This window comes from Podarcis cretensis (assembly GCF_951804945.1).
Source record: "Podarcis cretensis genome assembly, chromosome: 2".
In the NCBI taxonomy this organism is placed as follows: Eukaryota; Metazoa; Chordata; class Lepidosauria; order Squamata; family Lacertidae; genus Podarcis; species Podarcis cretensis.
This window is the reverse complement of record NC_137171.1, coordinates 62,876,358-62,895,611: the sequence shown is the minus strand read 5'-3', so window position 1 is coordinate 62,895,611 and position 19,254 is coordinate 62,876,358. Positions and strand designations below refer to the sequence as shown.

The 19,254-nt window shown below is 45.4% G+C and overlaps 1 protein-coding gene across 1 annotated transcript; it reads left to right on the top strand.

Moving 5' to 3' along the window:
* Window positions 1-558: 558 nt before the first annotated feature.
* Window positions 559-18,370, top strand: LOC307210592 (zinc-binding protein A33-like; the record flags this gene model as incomplete). Its single annotated transcript, XM_079966582.1, is given in 9 exon segments — window positions 559-650; window positions 652-671; window positions 674-759; window positions 1,925-2,200; window positions 3,352-3,447; window positions 9,731-9,964; window positions 13,925-13,944; window positions 17,188-17,303; window positions 17,463-18,370. Coding segments are annotated over 9 exon segments (1,482 nt in total). The 3' UTR covers window positions 18,005-18,370.
* Window positions 18,371-19,254: the final 884 nt, after the last annotated feature.

Sequence of the window (19,254 nt, the reverse complement as noted above, 5' to 3'; positions counted from 1 at the left end):
GAGAATGATGCAAAGGTTTTTATTATTATTATTATTAGTAGTAGTAGTAGTAGTAGTACCACCACAACCAGTTGCTCAGCAACACTGCCCCCGTTGATGAATCACACCACCACCAAGGAGATCTCCGGCCTAAAAACAACCAGGTGTTTCCCGTGTTTATAATGTATATACAAAATCATTGTGAACAGGTCAAAACCTTAGAAGGATTTTAAACACACTTGTAATAAAATAACAGAACGTATAGATAATTTAGAAAGATGAAAAATTGGAGAAGTACTGATATGCAGTTGAAAATAGAATTAAAAGGACCCATGGAAGGGACAGGGGAAAAGTCAGGAGATTCAGAGTAATCTCGAGATTTGGATTTTGTTTATGTTTATATCTTTGAAAATCAATAAAAACGATTATGAAAACAACAACCACCAGGTGCCGAGACTGCCCCTTTCCGCCTCCCGCAAGGGCAAGCCTGGTGCAACAGCCAACCCGCCGCCTCGCGTCCTAGTCGCGCTCTCGAGACCCGCCGAGGGCCCCGGCGGAGCAGATCTCCCTCGCCGGCCAATGGAGGGCGACGCAGCCTCCCAGGGCCTGCCCCAATTGGCGGGGAGCGCCCGTCGCTCAGCTACCGCGGGGCAGGCGCGCCGTGCAGGGGAAGAAAGTTGGAGCGCCTGGGCCGAGGGTCCGTGGCGCGCGGGGAGCCAAAGCGCGAGAGCGGGCGGCGGGTGGGGTTCCGGCGGAGGAGAGCGGCGTCCCTGTCAGGCGGTGAGTCCGGAGCCGGGGCTCGGCGGCAGGGAGCCCCAGCGCAGCCCTTCTCCTCTCCCGTGGCCTGCACAGGGGGGAAGAGGGATTGGGGGGGGGGAGAGAGCTGGCGTCTCCGCTCTCCCGACTGTCTGCTTCGCTGCTTCCGTGGGTCTTCCGACGAAAAGGCTCGTTTTTGCCTTGAACGAGCAGCAGTTCGACAGGTGTTGCTTTCCTTGCCGTGGAGGTGTTGTGCTGCATTTTTGCCTGTAGGGCAGCTGCTAAGGTGGCAACCTCCTATTTATTGTTATTGTTATTACATTTATAGCCCACCCGTCCTCCAAGGAGCTCGTGGTCTCCCTCTCTCCATCTTCACCTCACAACAACCCTGCGAGGTGGGTTAGGCTGGGAAATAGTGACTGGCCCAAGGTGGCTGAATGAGGGTTTGGACCCTGGTCTCCTGGGCCCTTGTCTGACATACTAAGCTGGGGTAGCTTACAGCTTCCTTCATCTCTGACCTTTGGCCAAGTTGGCTAGGGCTGGTGGGACCAACAATGTATGGAGGGCACCCTTTCTAAGCACTACACTGCCTTTGTGTGTAGGCCAGTGGTTCCCACTAATAATTCTTCTTATTCAAAAAGTGAACTCCTGTTCAGTTGGAGGAAGTCTAAAACGCCATTAACTTGGTCTAACTCATTCTCAAATTGCCCCCCTTAAAAATCAAATTGCTCCCCTGTAGGGTGTGTGCCCCATGTTGGGAATAGGCAGAAATGCATCTGGTGCTGCTTTTCTCCTTGGCACATCTGAATTTGTAGAGGTCGTCCTAAAACTCTTTTATTACTGTTGTTAAAGGCCTAAAACAGGCATCCCCAAACTCGGCCCTCCAGATGTTTAGGGACTACAACTCCCACCATCCCTAGCCAACACGACCAGTGGACAGGGATGATGGGAGTTGTAGTCCCAAAACATCTGGAGGGCCGAGTTTGGGGATGCCCAGCCTAAAAGGACAGCTGTTTGTTTCTGTACCTGCCACATTTTAGCGTGAGTGTGCAACAGAACCATGCACACAGCTGGCTTGTTTGCATGTGTTGCAACCGCAGGGTTTTGTGAATGTGCAGGAGAGGTTCGGACCTTGGAGTCTGGGGGTTTGTGGCAGGTAGAGTGAGGAATGTATCTTGTGTCTGTGCAGGAAATGGCCCATAGGAGCGGGGAGCAGAGCCTCCGGGAAGAGCTGACCTGCGCCATCTGCTATGATCTGTTCCGAGACCCAGTCATGCTGGAATGCATGCACCATTTTTGCAGGGAGTGCATCCAGAGCTATTGGGATAAGAGCTCAAAAGTTGCCACCTGCCCCCAATGCCGGCAAAAGTTCCCCACCAGGTCCTTCCGTCCCCAGTACCTTGTTTCTGGAGTAGTGGAGACAGTTCGGAGGTGCACCTCTGAGGAACACAAGAAAAAAATGCAGGTGAGCAGCTGGGTGGCAAGACAGTGATTATTACTTCCTTTCCTCCTGGAGTGCTTCCCTCAATGAATTGTGGGGCTTGGCATTTCTCTCAGGTGGTCAACTTAGCTACAAAACAGGATGGTCAGATATGAACTAGGCAGGGGTACCTTGTACAGTAGTATGAGGGTTGCTTGGGACTGTACAGAAAGATTCAAGGAAGTGTGGGACAGACTTGTTTGGACCAAGAATTCTGGACAAGTGGAAAATTCCATTTGTCATCTTCTGATTCTAACAGAATCTCCCATCAAGCAGTCTCCCCTGCAGCCTCTGAAGCAAAGATAAATAGCACTTTGACAAAGATATTTGTGTGTCTTTTTAAAATCTCAACTCCCTGTTTCCAGCTCAGTTTGCCAGCAGATGGCTTGCCTGTCATTTGGCTGTGCAGAGCCCAGTGGATTTCTTTCCCCTGCATAATTTGCCCTACTCCTACCCCAGCGTCTTAACTCCCTGGGAGTTTCAGTCCAATGGCTGATTGTATTCTTTCTGTAGTTATTCCTCTTTGCTGTCTTGGGTCATTGCAACACTATTGTTTGCACTGGACTACCACATCATGTGAGGCGCTTAATCAAAGGTCACGGGTTTCATATTCTGTTGATTCTGCACAAAGGCTAAAAGGAATGTCAAATATTCTGGGAAGGTAAATTCCCATCATAGGCCTAGTGTGGGATTTTCAGCTTTGTGGATTTCAAGGTAAGTCAGTGACATTGAGCAAGTCATGCTCTCGTAGCTTAATTTACAGCTGGGGTTATTGGAGAGTGAGGTTTGGGATTGGCAAGTGAATAGAATAGAAGAGGAAAGGGTAGCAGTTGATCAAGCAGTAATGGAAGAACAGGAAAGCTGGGGCTGCAGAAGTCAATTCTAAAGGAGAAAAAGAACATGGCAGTTATTGTTAAGGGTAGTACCCTGGCTTTTATTTAAGAAACTCAGGGAGGTAGGACTTACCTCATTTTGCTCTTCTATCAACCCTATGAGGTGGGAAAGCCGGCTAGGCCAGAAGTTTCGCATCCTTGCTCTGTTTATTATTATGCCATCCTGGCTCTAAAATTGATAGGCAGAGACTGTTGCACACATAATGATTAAGTGTTCTATCTATCCATCTATTTCATTCTTAGACACACCTCCAAGAGGCATTTCAGTCTTGCCAGGTGGAGTGTGAGAAACTGATGAGAATGAAGCATGCAGCTGAAGAGAACATCTGCACCCTGCTGGTACCAGTACATTCCCCACTTTTCCTTCTGTAGTCGCTTTTGTTTCATGTTGGATTGCTCAGATGAGAAATGCCAAAGTTTCTAAAGGTGGAGGCTTCCCTACAGAGGAAGAGATGTGTTGCTCTTTTGTATTGCCGGTGAGAAATGGCTGGAAGAGATCAATTGGGGAGTCTTAACTAGAGAAAAGAATGGACAAAAATAGAAAACAGCTGAAAGCTGGGCCTCGGCAGGCTTATCAAATCAGCAGGGCTGCAATTGGGGCGTCTTGCTGTTTTGTGACCGCCCATCTTAATGGTTGCTTTAAATCACAGGCAAAAAGATAAAGCCGCCAAATAAATGACAGTTGCTTTGGGGTTGGAGCAAACTAATTATCTGCCCAGATAACCATTGATCTGCTGACGCACCTCAGCAGAAAAGAAGATTAATACCTCTAATTGCAGCACTTTCACAGAGGGAGCTGAGCAGTAGGGACATTACTTGGGAGTGGTATAGAGAGAGACAGCTGAAAGCCACTAAGCTTCAGTAAAGAACCTCAAATTTCCCCATGTCACCAGGCTTCACATGCCAGATTTCACTTAGTCAAATCCAACCTGTTGGGTTTTTATCTTGGGGAAACAAGCAAAATGCCTCTTAAATAATAGAGGGAAGAGGGAAGCTTTTGTACACCAGGGTTTATGACACAGAATTAAACAAGACAAGTTGATTTTCTATAAGCTTCTCAGGGTCACGGACAAGGAAGGCGGGATTACCCCAAGGGCCTTTGGACAACAATGCCCATCAACACTCCCATCAGTCTTTTCCAAGCATCTTCAGGCAGGGGCATCAGAGCCACCTCAGCCTCTCCAGCACCAAAGCAAGTAAGGACCGCAGTGGGAGTTACACTGAACATGCAGCTGTTCTTAAACAGCTCTTAGCCGGACAGGTGGCAGGGAGTGCCACACAGCTGCTTGGATAACCCCCACCCACCTCCACCACCACAGCTTCAAAGTTGGAAGGAAGGAAGGGTTGGCCACTCTTCATGCTTGCCATGGGGTAGCACCTCACTCACCATGCCGAGTGGAATAATGGAAACTCCTTAGGGCTAGAGTGTTGGTGTAATAGATGTCCTTCTTCACAGAGCACAGAGTCAAACAAGAGGCACTGATGGCCACCAATGCAAATGGCTTTAAAATAGGATTAGGCAAATTCATGGAGAGGAAAGCTGCTTGTGGCTACCAACCCTGAGGGATATGGTCTCCTTCCACTGTCAGAAGCAATATGCTTCTGCATACCAGTTGCTGGAAACCAAAGGAGGGGAGAACACTGTTGAGCTTGGGTCCTTCTCATGTGTTTTCTCAATTGGCATACGTTTGGCAACTGTGAGAATAGGGTGGTGGAGTCAGTGGGCCACTGGCCTGATCCAGTAGACACTTCTTATGTGGTGAGCTTGCAGCTGGGGATTTGCCAACTAAGCGTAGTCCCTGGCTAACATCTTGGGTTGCGTCTTCCCAGTGACTTCTGTGTATTGGCAACTTTGAGAGTTGTTGGCACTAGTGACTCTCCCAAATTGTGTTTTTCATTCACAATTATTTGTTCAGCTCTAAAAGTCCAAGGGAGCAGTGCCAAGCTAATTCAAAACAGCACCCCATAGAATCTCCAGTAAAATTGTCTGTCTGCTGCTCAGAGCAAAGAAATATGTCAGCAAGACTCCTGGCAATGTGAGCACTTAGTAGAGCATCATTAGCTGGTGAGGCAAGTCCTAGACAGGAGCCAGATGGTTCAGCGACTGCTAAAAGCAGCTGATATCCGGCCTGAGCAGGCGCTAGCTTTGGAGAGCTGCCAGTCCTTGATTAAAAAGGATCCCCATCTCTCATGTCTCATTCTTTCCTCCTTTTATGCTAGATATGTTACAATTATTGTCATATTTAAACATAGTATACATTTGAAAGATAACATCGCCCCTGAAAGCATTTAGGTACACTCTTTATATATTTAAGCCTATCATGCTCTTTCCAAGCTCATTGTGCACTGTGGCTTTTTCACCAATCGAGGAGACACAACGCAACAGTTCACTCTAAAACAATTGTCAGGGATGCCTAGAATGCCAATCTGAAAGCAACCAGAACCTGTGATCAGAAAACGCAGATTTTCAAATGAAGCAAGTTATAGTAACTGGCATACAGATGTTACACACACACACAGAGAGAGAGAGAGAGTGTTTGTTGGTTTCATTATTATTTTATTTTGAAGATTGACCAAATGGGCAGATAAGAGATGGTTATGTGTTCATATGTTATGCATTGAGTTTGCTTGTTCTGAAAAGCTGCTGTTGCTAGTGCTCAGTGGCATGCGCACACATGCAATAATTTTGCCACCTATGACATGGAAATGGGTTAGATACATCCTTATAGTCCCATGGAAGAAGGAAGAAAATGGTTGCAGTTGCAACAATGTGTAGTTGCTGTTCAGACATCTGTCTCTAAACAGTGTGGTGACCTTCTGACTTTCACACTCCCTTATCTTCTCCTTTATTTGTTACTCTGTTTATATCCCACCTTTTCTCCAAAGAGCTCAAAGTGGCATATATACTTCTTCCCCTCTCCATTTTATTCGCACAAGAACCCTGTGAGGTAGGTTAGACTGAGATGTGTGACTGGCCCAAAGTCACCCCATGGGTTTCATGGCTGAGTGGGGATTTGAACCCTGGTCTCCCAGGTCCTAGCCAATACTCTAACCACTGTTCCATGCTGGCTCTCTCTTTGCACATGACAGGATGAGAGCGAAAGCTTTCACTTTTGACTGAACCACTGTTTCTTGTTATATATGACTTCAGGAACTGTGGTCTATTTCAAGGGAAAGCTTGGGTGATCTTTTTAAGGTAGGATATGAACAAGCATTTCCCACACATGTTTCCCCTTTGATCCTCGATTTGTTTGAGCCAGCAGACTTTTGGATTCTTACACTGCTTGTAGACTTCTCAGAGGTAGCTGGTTGGCCATTGTAGGAAATGGGAAACTGGAGTGGATGGAACTTTGGCCTGATCCAGACAGGATTTTCTTATGCTCTTATCTGTTTGTACCAGAAGACCCCCATGGGTTTGGGGTGGGGATAGTTAGTAATTTCCCAGGAGGCAAAGGCAGTGTGATTAGCGACACAAATGTATTATCCTGCACCAACCGTTCTAATTGGTGGGAATTGAAGGTTGGATAAAGATACCCTACCACAAGCAGGGTTGAGGGAAAAGTGAATGAGCTGTGAGTTGGCCTAACTTTAAGAGACATAATATTGTTTTAGTTGAGGCTGAAGTCTGCCAGCAACATCAAAAGGACTTGGTTGGCCTAGTTTAGGAAGCATTACTAGACACTATTGACATTGGCAAGCTGCAAGTAATGTGCACTTCAGAAGGAATAATTTGAAATCAAAATGAACTCTAATCACTGATAATGCATACTGATGTTCACTATGGAAACCCTCATATGTGATGTGTAGCAAAGACTTTAAAAATGGCAAATCAAATAATGAGAGACATGGATAGAGGATATATATATTGAGGCTGTTTTGATGCCATCCGTGAAGTGGCTTCACCTGGGCCTTTGTATTCCATACTAGTCATGTCATCAGAAATGCAATACTGTACAGTTGGAGGTCAAAGATGGACAATGTGAATGATTAGTACTTTGATAGTATTTCTTTGTCTCTGTAGTGAAAAGACCTGAATTGCTTGCAGGGGAGTAGTAAATTGGAGAGGCCAAAGGCTGTAATAGATGGGTGGGGTATAAATAATAAATAATAAGAATAAGAATAGTCAATACAAAATAACCCAGTGCTACCAAGAATACAGAAGAGGTGAGGGAGCTTCTGGTTATTCTTCTCCAGTCCAAGAATAGGGGCACCACCCACCACTCTATTTCAGTCTGGTGGGCTCTGGATAGAACATTCCACCTTGTGAAATTGTTCTTCAGAATTAGATGCTTTTTATTCTTCAGAATTAGATGCATTTGCACTACACAATTTACAAGTGCTCCTACTGATGAGTTGCTGGAGGTTGTGCTTCAAATTCTAGACCATCTTGCTGAGAAGCTGCTTTTAGGATGGGCTTCTGGAGTGCATCTGGTCTCCACAAGACACCTGTGGCCAAAGCTCAGCTTAAATTGGGGTTCTTGCACTCCGCATAGCAGAGATGAGCATCAGCGGCACCACTTGACAGGAGAGGAGTGAGTATCTCAGACTCTCACTCATGCTGCTGTATCGATAAAAAAGCGAAAGAAATAGCAGGCCTTTCTTCCACTCTTTACCCCCTTATCTGAGACTCTGCCTCTCCCTCTGCACTTCTTATGTGGAGAAGGAAAGCTGACATGTCTCTCCATTTCCAAACCTTCCTGGAGTTCAGAAAATGCTCCTATCTCTTCTTTGAGTTCTCTGTCAAGCATGGAGAGAGAGACACATGGTCTTGCAGGAAACTTTGAAGGATAGAAACAGCAGGCATCTCTGGAACTGATTACATAAGGTCAACTCCTGAGGCAATTTATCAGAAATTTATCAGGTACACTCAGCAGGAAGCAATCAGAGGAATAAGCCATAAAGAGGTATGTGGCGATCACACAGGGTCCTGGACGTTTGACGGTCTATTGACCCTGTGGCACCACTGTGATTGCTTTCTTCGCTGCCACCAACCCGTTTCTCACTGGTACACACGGAGTCCAGTCAGTTGTTAACATTAACAAATAATCAAGTTTATTTTATAGGCATGAACAAGCTTATGGTTTCAGTTAATTTTTCTTGTCAGTTTCTTAATCTTAGTTCCTTAACTGTCCTATTCGTTCCTAACAACTTCAAACTGATTATCCCAACTAACTATCTGACTCCACCTAACAATTCCTCTCACTCTCTCACCACACAACTCGACCAACCCACAGACTGTTCCTCACTCTTCCTTCTCCAACTCCCCACTCTCAACTGATTTTCACACACCTCCGACTCTAACCCTAGCTCCTCCTATCTGTTTCCACTGGCCAATCACATCACACTCATTTTAACCCTTTCCTTATGACCCACCTAGGAGGCAAATGCCGCAAGGTAGCTTCTAATTAAAGCTGTAGCAGCTCTGAAAAAGTTTAATCCATGCCGAAAAGACTGGCAATGCAGTTAAGTTTTATGAGGCCAAACAGTTGCCACCAGTCAGTCCTGAAAAAAGACAGGCGGGCCGAAGAAAAATGGTATTGTAATGAAACAGCATCAGCAGTTTCTTGTAAACAGTTCTTGAATGATGGATGGCAATTCCCGATTACCGTATTTTTCGCTCCATAAGGTGCACCTGACCATAAGACGCACCTAGTTTTTAGAGGAGGAAAATAAGAAAAAAAATATTCTGAACGAAATGGTGGATGTATGATTTTTGTGGTTCATGCTGTGGCCACAGGCATGTGATCTGATGGTGAATTTGGGGTGACCCAATGCAAAATCCTGTGGATCCGTGCTTTGTAACCACATTTTTGCACCCAGGAAACAGTGGATGTGTGATTTATTTGGTGCAGGCTGTAGCCATGGACATGATATGTGATCTGATGGAGAATTTGTGGTGACCCAGTGCAAAAATCCTGAGGATCCATGGGCTTTTACCTCCCCCCTCCCAGAGAGCCTCTGCTAGCGGCCCTTATCTCTCTTCTGATCCCACCGATCAACTGTTTCCTTTCATTACTCCCTTCCCTCTTGTTTGCCTTAGTGTCTTAGCTGGAGCAGTTTTTTGCTCCTTCTTTTCTTCTAATTTCTCTTCTTATTGCTTTAGTCTTCCTGTTTCCCCCCTTTGCAAGTTTGCTGTCTTTATCTCCCCCCTCCCCCTCCTTTATCTCTAGTGTCCCTTATCTCTCTCCCTGATCGGCAAACGATCAGTGGCTTTGTTTCAACACCCTCTTCCCTCTTTCAAAAAAAAGGAAAAAGCATGATCTGCTTTTTGCCCCAGTGTAATTCAGCTCCAGGGACCACACATTCGCTCCATAAGACGCACAGACATTTCCCCTTACTTTTTAGGAAGAAAAAAGTGCATCTTATGGAGCGAAAAATATGGTACACATCTGGTATGGAAGCAGCCTAGCTTTGTGACAGCAAAAATCGCTATGAAGCCAATGAACATGGATGCAAATGTTTTATATTAGAAGGGCCATAGGCTGCTCTCCCCTTGACCGACACCATATTGTATTTTCTGTCCCACAAATGTTTTGGCTTTACAATCCTCCTTTAATTACACAGAAGTCTCTGGATGTGGTTGAACGTGCTGCTTTCATACATAGCCCTTTTGCTGTTTCAGACAACATCTCGTGAAATGAACTCCAAGATCCGGGCAGAATTTGAGTATCTTCATCAGATCTTGCAAGCGGAAGAGAGAGCTGTGCTGACGGGGCTGGCCAGAGAGGAAGAACAGTGGTTGATGAAGCTGGACGGAGATGCCACACGTCTCAGTATGGCGATAACTGAGCTGAAGAAGAGCATGGAGCACATTCAGAAAAAGCTTGATGAGCTGGGGAACTCATTGCTGCTGGAGGTGAGACTCCTCATGCTTACAAGGCTGAGGCGAGAGGAGTTTGGGTCATGGGTGTCGGAGGCAGATTTGTATTTTCTCACGTTTTCTCAGTCATAGGCTCCACCCTCTCCACATTCCCAGACGCCTATCACACTGCACACTGGCAAATGCTATAGTTTTCTATGGATTGATTTACCAAGCAAGGGTGTCATCTTCTATTTCATTCTATGCATTCAGGAAGTGAGGCTTAAAAAATCCTGGAGTCGGAGCTGGAACGGACCTCAGAGGTCATCTAGTTCAACCCCTTTCTAGTTCAGGAAATCCACTGTGGCAGCATACCTGATTGGTGACCTTTCGGCCTTTGTATAAGATGCAGTGAGACCTGGGAGTGGGTCATGTTTGTGTGTGTGTGTGTGTGTGTGTGTGTGGTTGGGGGGGGGGGAGAATGCGTGTTCAAAGAAGTCTTTCCATATTTTAAACTCCGGACTGAAAATGTTGGTCTCTATCAATAATATGTTTTTCTGCCCTAGACCAGAATTAGGCCTTGTCAATGTCTGCCAGATAACATTGTCAAAGAAGGCAAATAACTGTTGGCCTTTGCACTGAGATGTAAAGAAGTTTATCTGCCATTAAAAGTGTGGCCTCCCAAATTCCCTCTCTTTTAAACAGAGGTGAGACAGTGGCTGGAACACTTCTCTCACCACAAAAAACCCCCAACATTACAGCTTTCTATTTGCCACTTCCCTCATAAAGGAAAACGTGTGCCTGCCATTTTCTTCCCCAGGCTCCCCTCTTGCCCCATGGTAAGAGGCAGCCCTTTCCATCTCCCTCTAAGTTTGAACTATTGCTGGTTGCTTGGTGTGATGCTTTTCCGTAGTTGGTTGCCACGGTTACTGCAGCAGAATTGTGCTGTGAAGTGACCGAAGTAGCCTTTGCTAGGAGGTTTAAGCTTGCTTCTCCAGCAGGATCTGCTTGTGCATGCTGTGAGATTCATGGCCCTGAACCTCTAACAGGCATGAAGAAGCAGTTCAGGCTTGGAGACTGCTTCTGTCATAAGAACTAGCTGCTCTTGGAAGTAGGGATGAAGTGCTTAGTTTCAGCCAAGGTTACTGTATTGTGTGCCTTCGGACCATGCTGCGCTGCGCTGTGCAGGTCTGCATGAAAATACTTCTAAATGTTTTTTTCTAAATGTCTCAAATACTCCTTTCCTTATCTATTTCCTTCCATCATCAGACTTCTATGAGGTGGCTGGTAGTGATACCACCTTGGGTTTTATTTTACTGGTTGTATAATTTTGAATTTTTAAATGCAAGATGCCTTGAGGGTGCTTGTTAGAGCCAAAAAGTGGGTTATCATTTGTTTTGATAGGCATGTACATGTATGTCCTCACTTCTCAGTCAAGATTGTGCATATATTCCGCCTCTTTGCGGGCCAGAGGTACAATATGACTAGGGAAATGTTGTTATGTGTGTATGGCATGCTCTCCTGACAGCTGACAGTGATACTGTCTAGGTTCCAGGCTTTTCAGTCTTGGCAATATGAGGAACCTGCCTTCTCTTGCATCTCTCTTTTGCTTACAGAAGCCAGTGTTTATATATCAGAACTAGCCCATACCCCTTCAGAATTTGCTGCCACCTCATTCATTCATTTATTCATTATATTACATTTATATACCAACTTTCATCCGTCATGCAACTCAAGGCAACATCCCATGTGGTTCCCAGGCAGCCACTTGAAATTGTAGGGCCATACCGTATTTTTCGCCCCATAGGACGCACTTTGTCCCCTCCAAAAATGAAGGGGAAATCTGGGTGCGTCCTATGGGGCGAATGCAGGCTTTCGCTGAAGCTTGGAGAACGAGAGGGGTCAGTGCGCACCGACCCCTCTCGCTCTCCAGGCTTCAGGAAGACATCCGCAGCCTGGGCAGTCCTGCCGGAGGTTCTTCCTCAAACTGTGGGTCCCAAGATGTTGCTGAACTACAACTCCCATCGCTCAGGGAAGATGGGTGTTGAGGAATGATAGGAGTTATAGCCCAACAACATCTGGGGACCCACAGGTTGAGCTCTCCCTTTCCCTTCCTTCCCTCCCTCCCTCTTCCAACTTAAAAATATTGGGGGGGGGGCAGTTAAGCGCTCAATGATAAACGTTGGAGATACTGTCCTGTACATTACTGACAGTTCCTTACCACTGTAATTTCTTGCAGAAAACCTCCCCCATTCTGATAAGGATGATAAAGCAGAAAAGACTAGCATATAAGATTCCTTTTAAACTAGAAGTAGTAAAATATGCTAGGGAGCATGGAAACAGAGCAGCGGAGAGACATTTTGGGTCACCTCCAACTGAAAAAATGATAAGAGAGTGGAGGAAACAGGAGGATCAGCTGCAAAAAGCAGATAAAAGTAAACACACTTTTCGTGGATGTGCTGCAAAGTGGCCACAGATGGACATTGCCATGAAAGAATGGATCACAAGTCACCGGAAAAATGGCTTCGCAGTCTCTACAAAAATGATAGTATATGAAGCCAAACGGATTGCTTTAGAGAAAGGCATTCATGATTTTACTGGTTCACCATCATGGTGCTACAGATTTATGAAGCGATGTGGCCTTGTTATGTGCACCAAAACTAGAACCGCACAAAAAATGCCAGAAGAATATGAATCTAAGATTATGTCTTTTCATAACTTTGTAATTGATGCTAGGAAGAGAAATGGATTTGAAATTAGCCAGATTGGGAATATGGATGAAGTCCCTCTAACCTTTGATGTGCCATCAAATAGGACTGTTGATCGGAAAGGTGCCAAAACTATCGCCGTGAAAACCTCCAGACATGAGAAAACCCATTACACTGTTGTGTTGTCTTGCTGTGCAGATGGCACCAAATTGCCACCCATGTTAATTTTCAAAAAGAAAACATTTCCAAAAGAAGTGATTCCACGAAGAGTTGTTGTACATGTTCATGAGAAAGGATGGATGGACGAAAATGGAATGAGAGTATGGGTTGAAAAAGTGTGGTCCAAACGTCCTGGAGGGCTTTTGAAAAAACCTGCCGTATTAGTACTTGACCAGTTTAGAGCACATATTAGCAAAACTACAAAAAAGCGCTTTAAAGAAGTGAAGACTCATCTAGCTGTAATTCCTGGAGGTCTTACCAGCCAGTTGCAACCTCTTGACGTTTCCATCAACAAGCCATTTAAGATCTTTATGCGAGATGAGTGGAACAAATGGATGGCTGCTGGTAATCATGATCTAACACCCACTGGACGAATGAAGAGGCCCACTATCACTCAAGTTTGTGAATGGGTGAAAACATCATGGCACTCAGTGAAGGAGGAAATCGTTGTCCGGTCATTCAAAAAATGTGACATTAGCAATGCTTTGGATGGAAACGAAGATGATATTTTACATGAAGATAGCGAAGAAAGTGATGTCAGTGATTGTGAGCAACTGAGCTTCCTAAATTCTGACTCTAGCAGTGATGAGTTCTTGGGATTCACAGAAGACTAGAAGAGTACTCAAACCTTAAAGTCTCTCTTCATTTGTTAATGACAGTGATGATGGTTCTTAATGCCACTGTTGACTGCTGTTCACTTTATTTACATGGTTGTAATATGATTCTGATATACTGGTTGTTTATTAAATACAGTAGTTTATACATTTGATTCAGAATATTTTTTACTTGTTTTTCTCCTCTAAAAACTACGGTAGGTGCGTTTTTAAAAGCTTGGGCTTCCCCCGCCCCAGCCCCGCGGCTGGGGGGGGGGGGATAATATATTTTTTCTTTATTTCCCCCCCAAAAAACTAGGTGCGTCCTATGGGCCGGTGCGTCCTATAGGGCGAAAAATACAGTAATTATGTTTTTAATTGTCTGTACTTCAGTACAGAGGCAAAAAATGGACAGGAGAATTTACTTGAGCAGCTGCAATAAGGATTAAGTGAGGGATTTTGTTAATTTTCTCCTCTTTTTTCTTTTCTTTTTGCAGGTGGAAAATGTGTCTGTTAGGTACGTGCCTGGAAAGAAAAAAAGCTGCTTTTGTTTTCATGAGCCTCTTATTTTACCTGCTCAGCTGGCGGGGCGGGGGGGCTGTTATCGCTGTAGCTTTTAAAGCATTGGAAAATAATTGTTGGGAGAGAAGCTGTTGGGGAATATAAGAGATCTCTCCTTCTGGGCATTGTTGCATAGATGTGCTGACCTCAGGGTTCAGGATGTAAATGCAAAAGCACTGAGGTACACCCAGGATTTAACTGCTTTCATAAGGTCCTCCCACATTACTTCAAGGCAATGCTCAGAATGGTCTTCTGTGTGTTTTTTTTTTTTTAATGATATTTATTAAGATTTTCCAATTACAACAAAATAAAAAAAACAAAACATCCAATTTTAAAATCTTTTTCCCAGTAACATCTTTTCGGGACTTCCCCTCCCTTCCCCCTCCTGTATTCCAATTCTTACAAATAAACAAGAAAATTCAACAAGTTCTTATCCCAAATTTAAACTTATTATCATTGACCCAATTTTAAAAATATTTTCCCATCCCCTAAAATCGACCTGTTCCCTTCCGCGAGTTCCCCCCTTTAATATGCAATACAGATTAAAATAGAAAAAAAATAAAAAAATAATTTTACACCCTTTGGATTCCAAATTTCCCTCCCCCCTTTCCCGGTTGCGTTCCCAATGTTCCTCAACGTCTGATGTCTTCCTGGAGTTCCCACATCTCTTTAAGCCATAGTCCTTTCCCAGTCATCTTTAATTTCGAATGTCCAATCTTGGAAGGAGTCTGTCTCAAAAAAGGCCCATTTCTTCCATCCAGATTTTTATATCTAGGAGTAAAAACTCCAATTTTATTTCTTTAAGCCTGTCAAATCTGGATGTCCCAAATGTTCCCACTTCCAGCTTTGTCCAGTTCTTATTATTTTTGTTGTTCTTGTTGATCTCACTCCTCCTTTTTTTTTTTTCCTGCTCTCCTGCACAAATGTTCTAATTCCAAATTCTTCAAATTCCTCTGCAGAGGCTTGTTATTCAGGAACAAAACATTACGTCAAGTCCCTTCCATTCTTCAATAGATAAATCTATTGTCTCCTTTAGTGTGTAGACCTCTGTAGACAAAATAGTGTTCCATTTCTGCAGTTTCCCAGGAGATAGAAAGTTCTGGTCAAATTCCACACCAACAATACTTGTAATATCCCTCGGCTCCTCTAGGTGGTTTGCAATAACTGAATTCCCTTCCAGATCACGTCCACTAGTCAAAATAACTTGTTATTCCTTGTTTAAAACAATTTGTATCCAATTTGTAACAAATGTAACCGGCAAAGTCCTCGTAACAAAGTTCTCTATTTTATTCTTCCGCTTTGACAGCTCTTTGACAGCTGTCAAAACCTCTATTTCTCTTCTCCCGGCGCTCTCACAAATCGCTCCCAGGGTTCCGGGGGGGGGGGTTGCTTTTTAATTCAATTCAATTCCACTTTTCTCCTCCAGCTCAGTCTTATGATTTTCCCTCGCGAAGTTAATAACTTTGTCAAAGTAGGGTTGCTCTCGATCTTAGTTGTCAAATCCTTTGCTTTAACTCTTCTACAACAGGGGAGGGGGCTGACTTCCTTTTTGCGCCTCCCCCGCTTGCTCCGAATTTTTTTAAAAAAATTATCCCCCTTTTTAGTCCAGGTTCCGATTACTCACGGGTTATTCTTTTAAGTCCAGATTTTCAATAGAAGAAGTCAGCGCTCTCCGTCAAATGGCATGCGGCTTCGCTCGGCAGGGGAAGCGAAGGACTCAAAGCACCACCACCACCCCCGTCACCCGCTCCGCAGCCTTTAAAAAGGCTCCTTCGCGGGTCGGGGGGCGCAAAAGGTGCCCGCCGAGTCACCATGTCCATGGGTTTCAGCGCCCATGGTTTTTGAGGGTCCCCGCGTCGCCGGCGCGGTAGGACCCAGCCCCTGCCGAGCAGGCTCCCTCCGGAGCTCGGAGGGAGTCTGCCATTCGGCGATGGCGCCAACCCGGAAGTCCCGCTCAGAATGGTCTTCTGGGGCCACTATGTTTATGTTCTAATAGCCTCAGAATACAAATTGCCGGAAATCACAGGTGGGCAGAGTGTTGTGCTCAGGTCTTGTTTGCCTTCTTCCCATGGGCATCTGGTTAGCCACTGTGGGAAAAGGAAGCCGGAATCGGGGCCTCTGGTCCTGCTGGCCTCTTTTTGTGTTCAACAAGGAGGGCTGGCAAATGAGCCTAAATAAATTTTGCAGGTCACCAAGCTGAATGCACCTCACCTGCCATATAATGTTGTCTGTCAGCTGCTTGAAAACCTTGCTTTTTAAATTTTATTTTATTGTAGCCTAGGAAGGCAAGGGGAGGGGACAGGTTTAATGAGCCACCCAGGGGCTGTGTTTTGGTGGCCTGCCTTAAAATGATTATCGCTCTCTCAAGTTGTGGATTTGCCAAGCTTCTCTAATGGCTAAACTTGGGCGAATCTCGCATGCACAGCCATATCCCACCTCTTGGCTGAAAGATTGCCAGAGCAGTTCGTTTCCCAGCTCATTTGCTGGGGAGAAAGGAGAGCAAATACATCCATATAAGATAGGTTTGAGACTGCACTTTGGCTGCTGTCAGTGTTGAGGAGAATTAGGGCATTTGGCTCATGTTTCTATGGAGTACTGTGCCCAAACTGGTGGATTCTATTTTATTATCATGCATGTTTCAATTCTGGAAGTTGGCTTCCATGGAACTTGTGTCCGACCACATTCTGTCTCTCTAGGCAGTAGGCTACTTAACCACTAAGGCGGAGGAGAACCAGTGGCCTGCTTATGTCAGAATCCACCCCACTCCAAGGTGGAGTACTGAAACCCCTAGGAGTTGCGTCCTTTTCCAAAGATACCTCACTCTTGAAATACCTGCATAAGAGGGGTTGTTCAGAAGAGATAATGTTTTGCCCTTTGACCTAGGATCCCAGGGAGTACTTAGATTGCAAGGACAGGAGAGGCACATCTTTTGTGATGGCCCCCTTAGCTACTGTTTTTAGAAAGCTAGAAGGAAAGAGGGAAAGAAATGATTTGGCCCCCACAATAATTTGAGGACGCTCCCTGCCATTATGTGCGCCAAGCAAATGGCACTTAGCACTGGCCAAGCCTCAACTGCCTTATTGTCCCATCCTTATGCTGGCTGAAGCACTTTCAGATTGGTTAGGAGTCACTTTCTAAACTCCAGAACTTCCTTACCTGGAATCTTGTTTTGCTCAGCAGACATTTCTTTCTGCTCCAGGCCAGCGGTGCAGGTGAAAGAGTTGACCGCCTTTAATATAGAGCAGCACAAGGACCGGTATGATGGACCTCTGCAGTTTATTTTTTGGAGAAGGATGCTGAAATCGATCTGCACAGGTGAGTCGCGCCCGCCCCCCAATTGCAACAGAACATACTGGGGATATGGGAACAGGACAGAGTTCATAGACTCGTTTGACGACACCCTACCCAGTTTCTTTCTTAGAATTATCATTAATTCGATTAATAGTTGAATCCTGGTATATTCTCTTCCTACAGCTCCTGCTCCTCTGACCTTGGACCCTGAATCGGCTCACCCTAACCTTGTCCTGTCCAAAGACCTGACGGCAGTGACAGAGAGGAAGACACCCCAGTCTGTGCCCAGAAGCCCCAGCCGCTTCCTGCAGTGTGTGAATGTGCTGGCGAAGGAGTCCTTTGAGAGTGGAAGACATTACTGGGAGGTCTGGGTGGGCACCAAGACCAAGTGGGACCTGGGAGTGGCGGCGGACTCAGTGGACCGGGCAGCAAGAGTCAAGCTATGCCCCAAGAATGGCTACTGGGCTATACGGCTGCGGGAGAAGTCCCATTATTGGGCTGCAGCCGCTCCCTGGGTGCGTCTGAATCCTGGGCGCTTGCTGAGAAAAGTAGGTGTCCTGCTGGACTGCAGGGCAAGGAAGGTGGCCTTTTATAATGCCGAGGACATGTCCCTTCTCTTCACCTTCCACCAGGCCAGGGCACGCAGGTTCTACCCTTTCTTCAGCACTTGTTTCGGCGATGGCGAGAACGCAGAGCCCATGAGGATCTGCCACCTGAACCTGTAGGAACATCCTGAAGTCTGATTCCATTCAGCAAGACTTGGTGGGTCCCTCTTGTTTCCTGGGAACACATAAGTTCTACCCTGTGTGTCTCCCCGCTGTGATGAACAAGTTAAGGGAAACTGAATGGTTTTGCAAAGAGGTTTAAAAAAACCACAACCCACTCTTCTATTTCATAGGACGAACACCACCTCTTAGAATGCATAAAACAATATCAACATGATGGAATGTATTAGAATAGATATTAAAGCAGATGAGTAAGAAGAATTAGTCGGTTCCTGGTTCATTTCCCCCCCTAATTATAATTACGTCCCCTTCTCCAGGTTAATGCCTTCTTCTGTCTGGTGTACTTAAAGGGCCTTGTGCTTTGTAGATGGTGCTGCCTGGTCATTTCTGCCAGCTGTATAAGATAGGAATACAGCCCAAAGCACTAGGGGTCAGTAACACATACAACCACAACCATTGGACATTTTGACCTGCATCCTGACTTACAGACACATACAAAAACACAGGTGTAGAAAAGCTGGAGCCAAAAGTGATAATGGCAGAGACAAGGATAGTTTGTTTGTTGATTGTATTCATAGCCCGCCTTTTCTCCAAGGAGCTCAATGTGACATATATGGTTCCCTCCCCTTCTCGTTTAATCTCCACGTCAACTCTCCGAGGTAAGGTAGGCTGAAAGAAAGTAACTGGCCCAAGGTCACCCAGTGAGCTTCATAGCCAAGTGGGGATTTGAACCCTGGTCTCCCAGGTCCTATTCCAACACTCTTAACGACTACGCCACACTTAAAACTACCCCCCGGCTCTGCAACACATACACTCATGCAATACACAGCACAACATAATCGTTCATACTAGTTGTGGAGGAAATTAGATTGTCAAAATAAGACTGGGCACAGTGAAGTGCTGAATAATAGTGCCGAATAAAGCAATGCAACCTAACAGTGGCAACAAGAATGGCAGATTGCAGGAGAGAGGATTGGGATTGGTGCACCTTCATGGACTAAGTCCGCATTGGCAGAGCTATGCTCCATGGACGAACCATTGGATGATAGAATTGCATTGGCGCATTGCAGCACAGTAGTTCAGAGTAGCTTGTATATTTGGCAGAGATGCATAAGAGGCCTTTGTGCCAGTTTTGGCCTGTACCAGGACGCCACGGTTTGTTTTCATTATATTTCACATCCTCTTGCCGTACCGCTTTTTAAAAATAATAAATGCTTGCTTCTGCCCATTCTTCCACAAGAGTTTTCAGT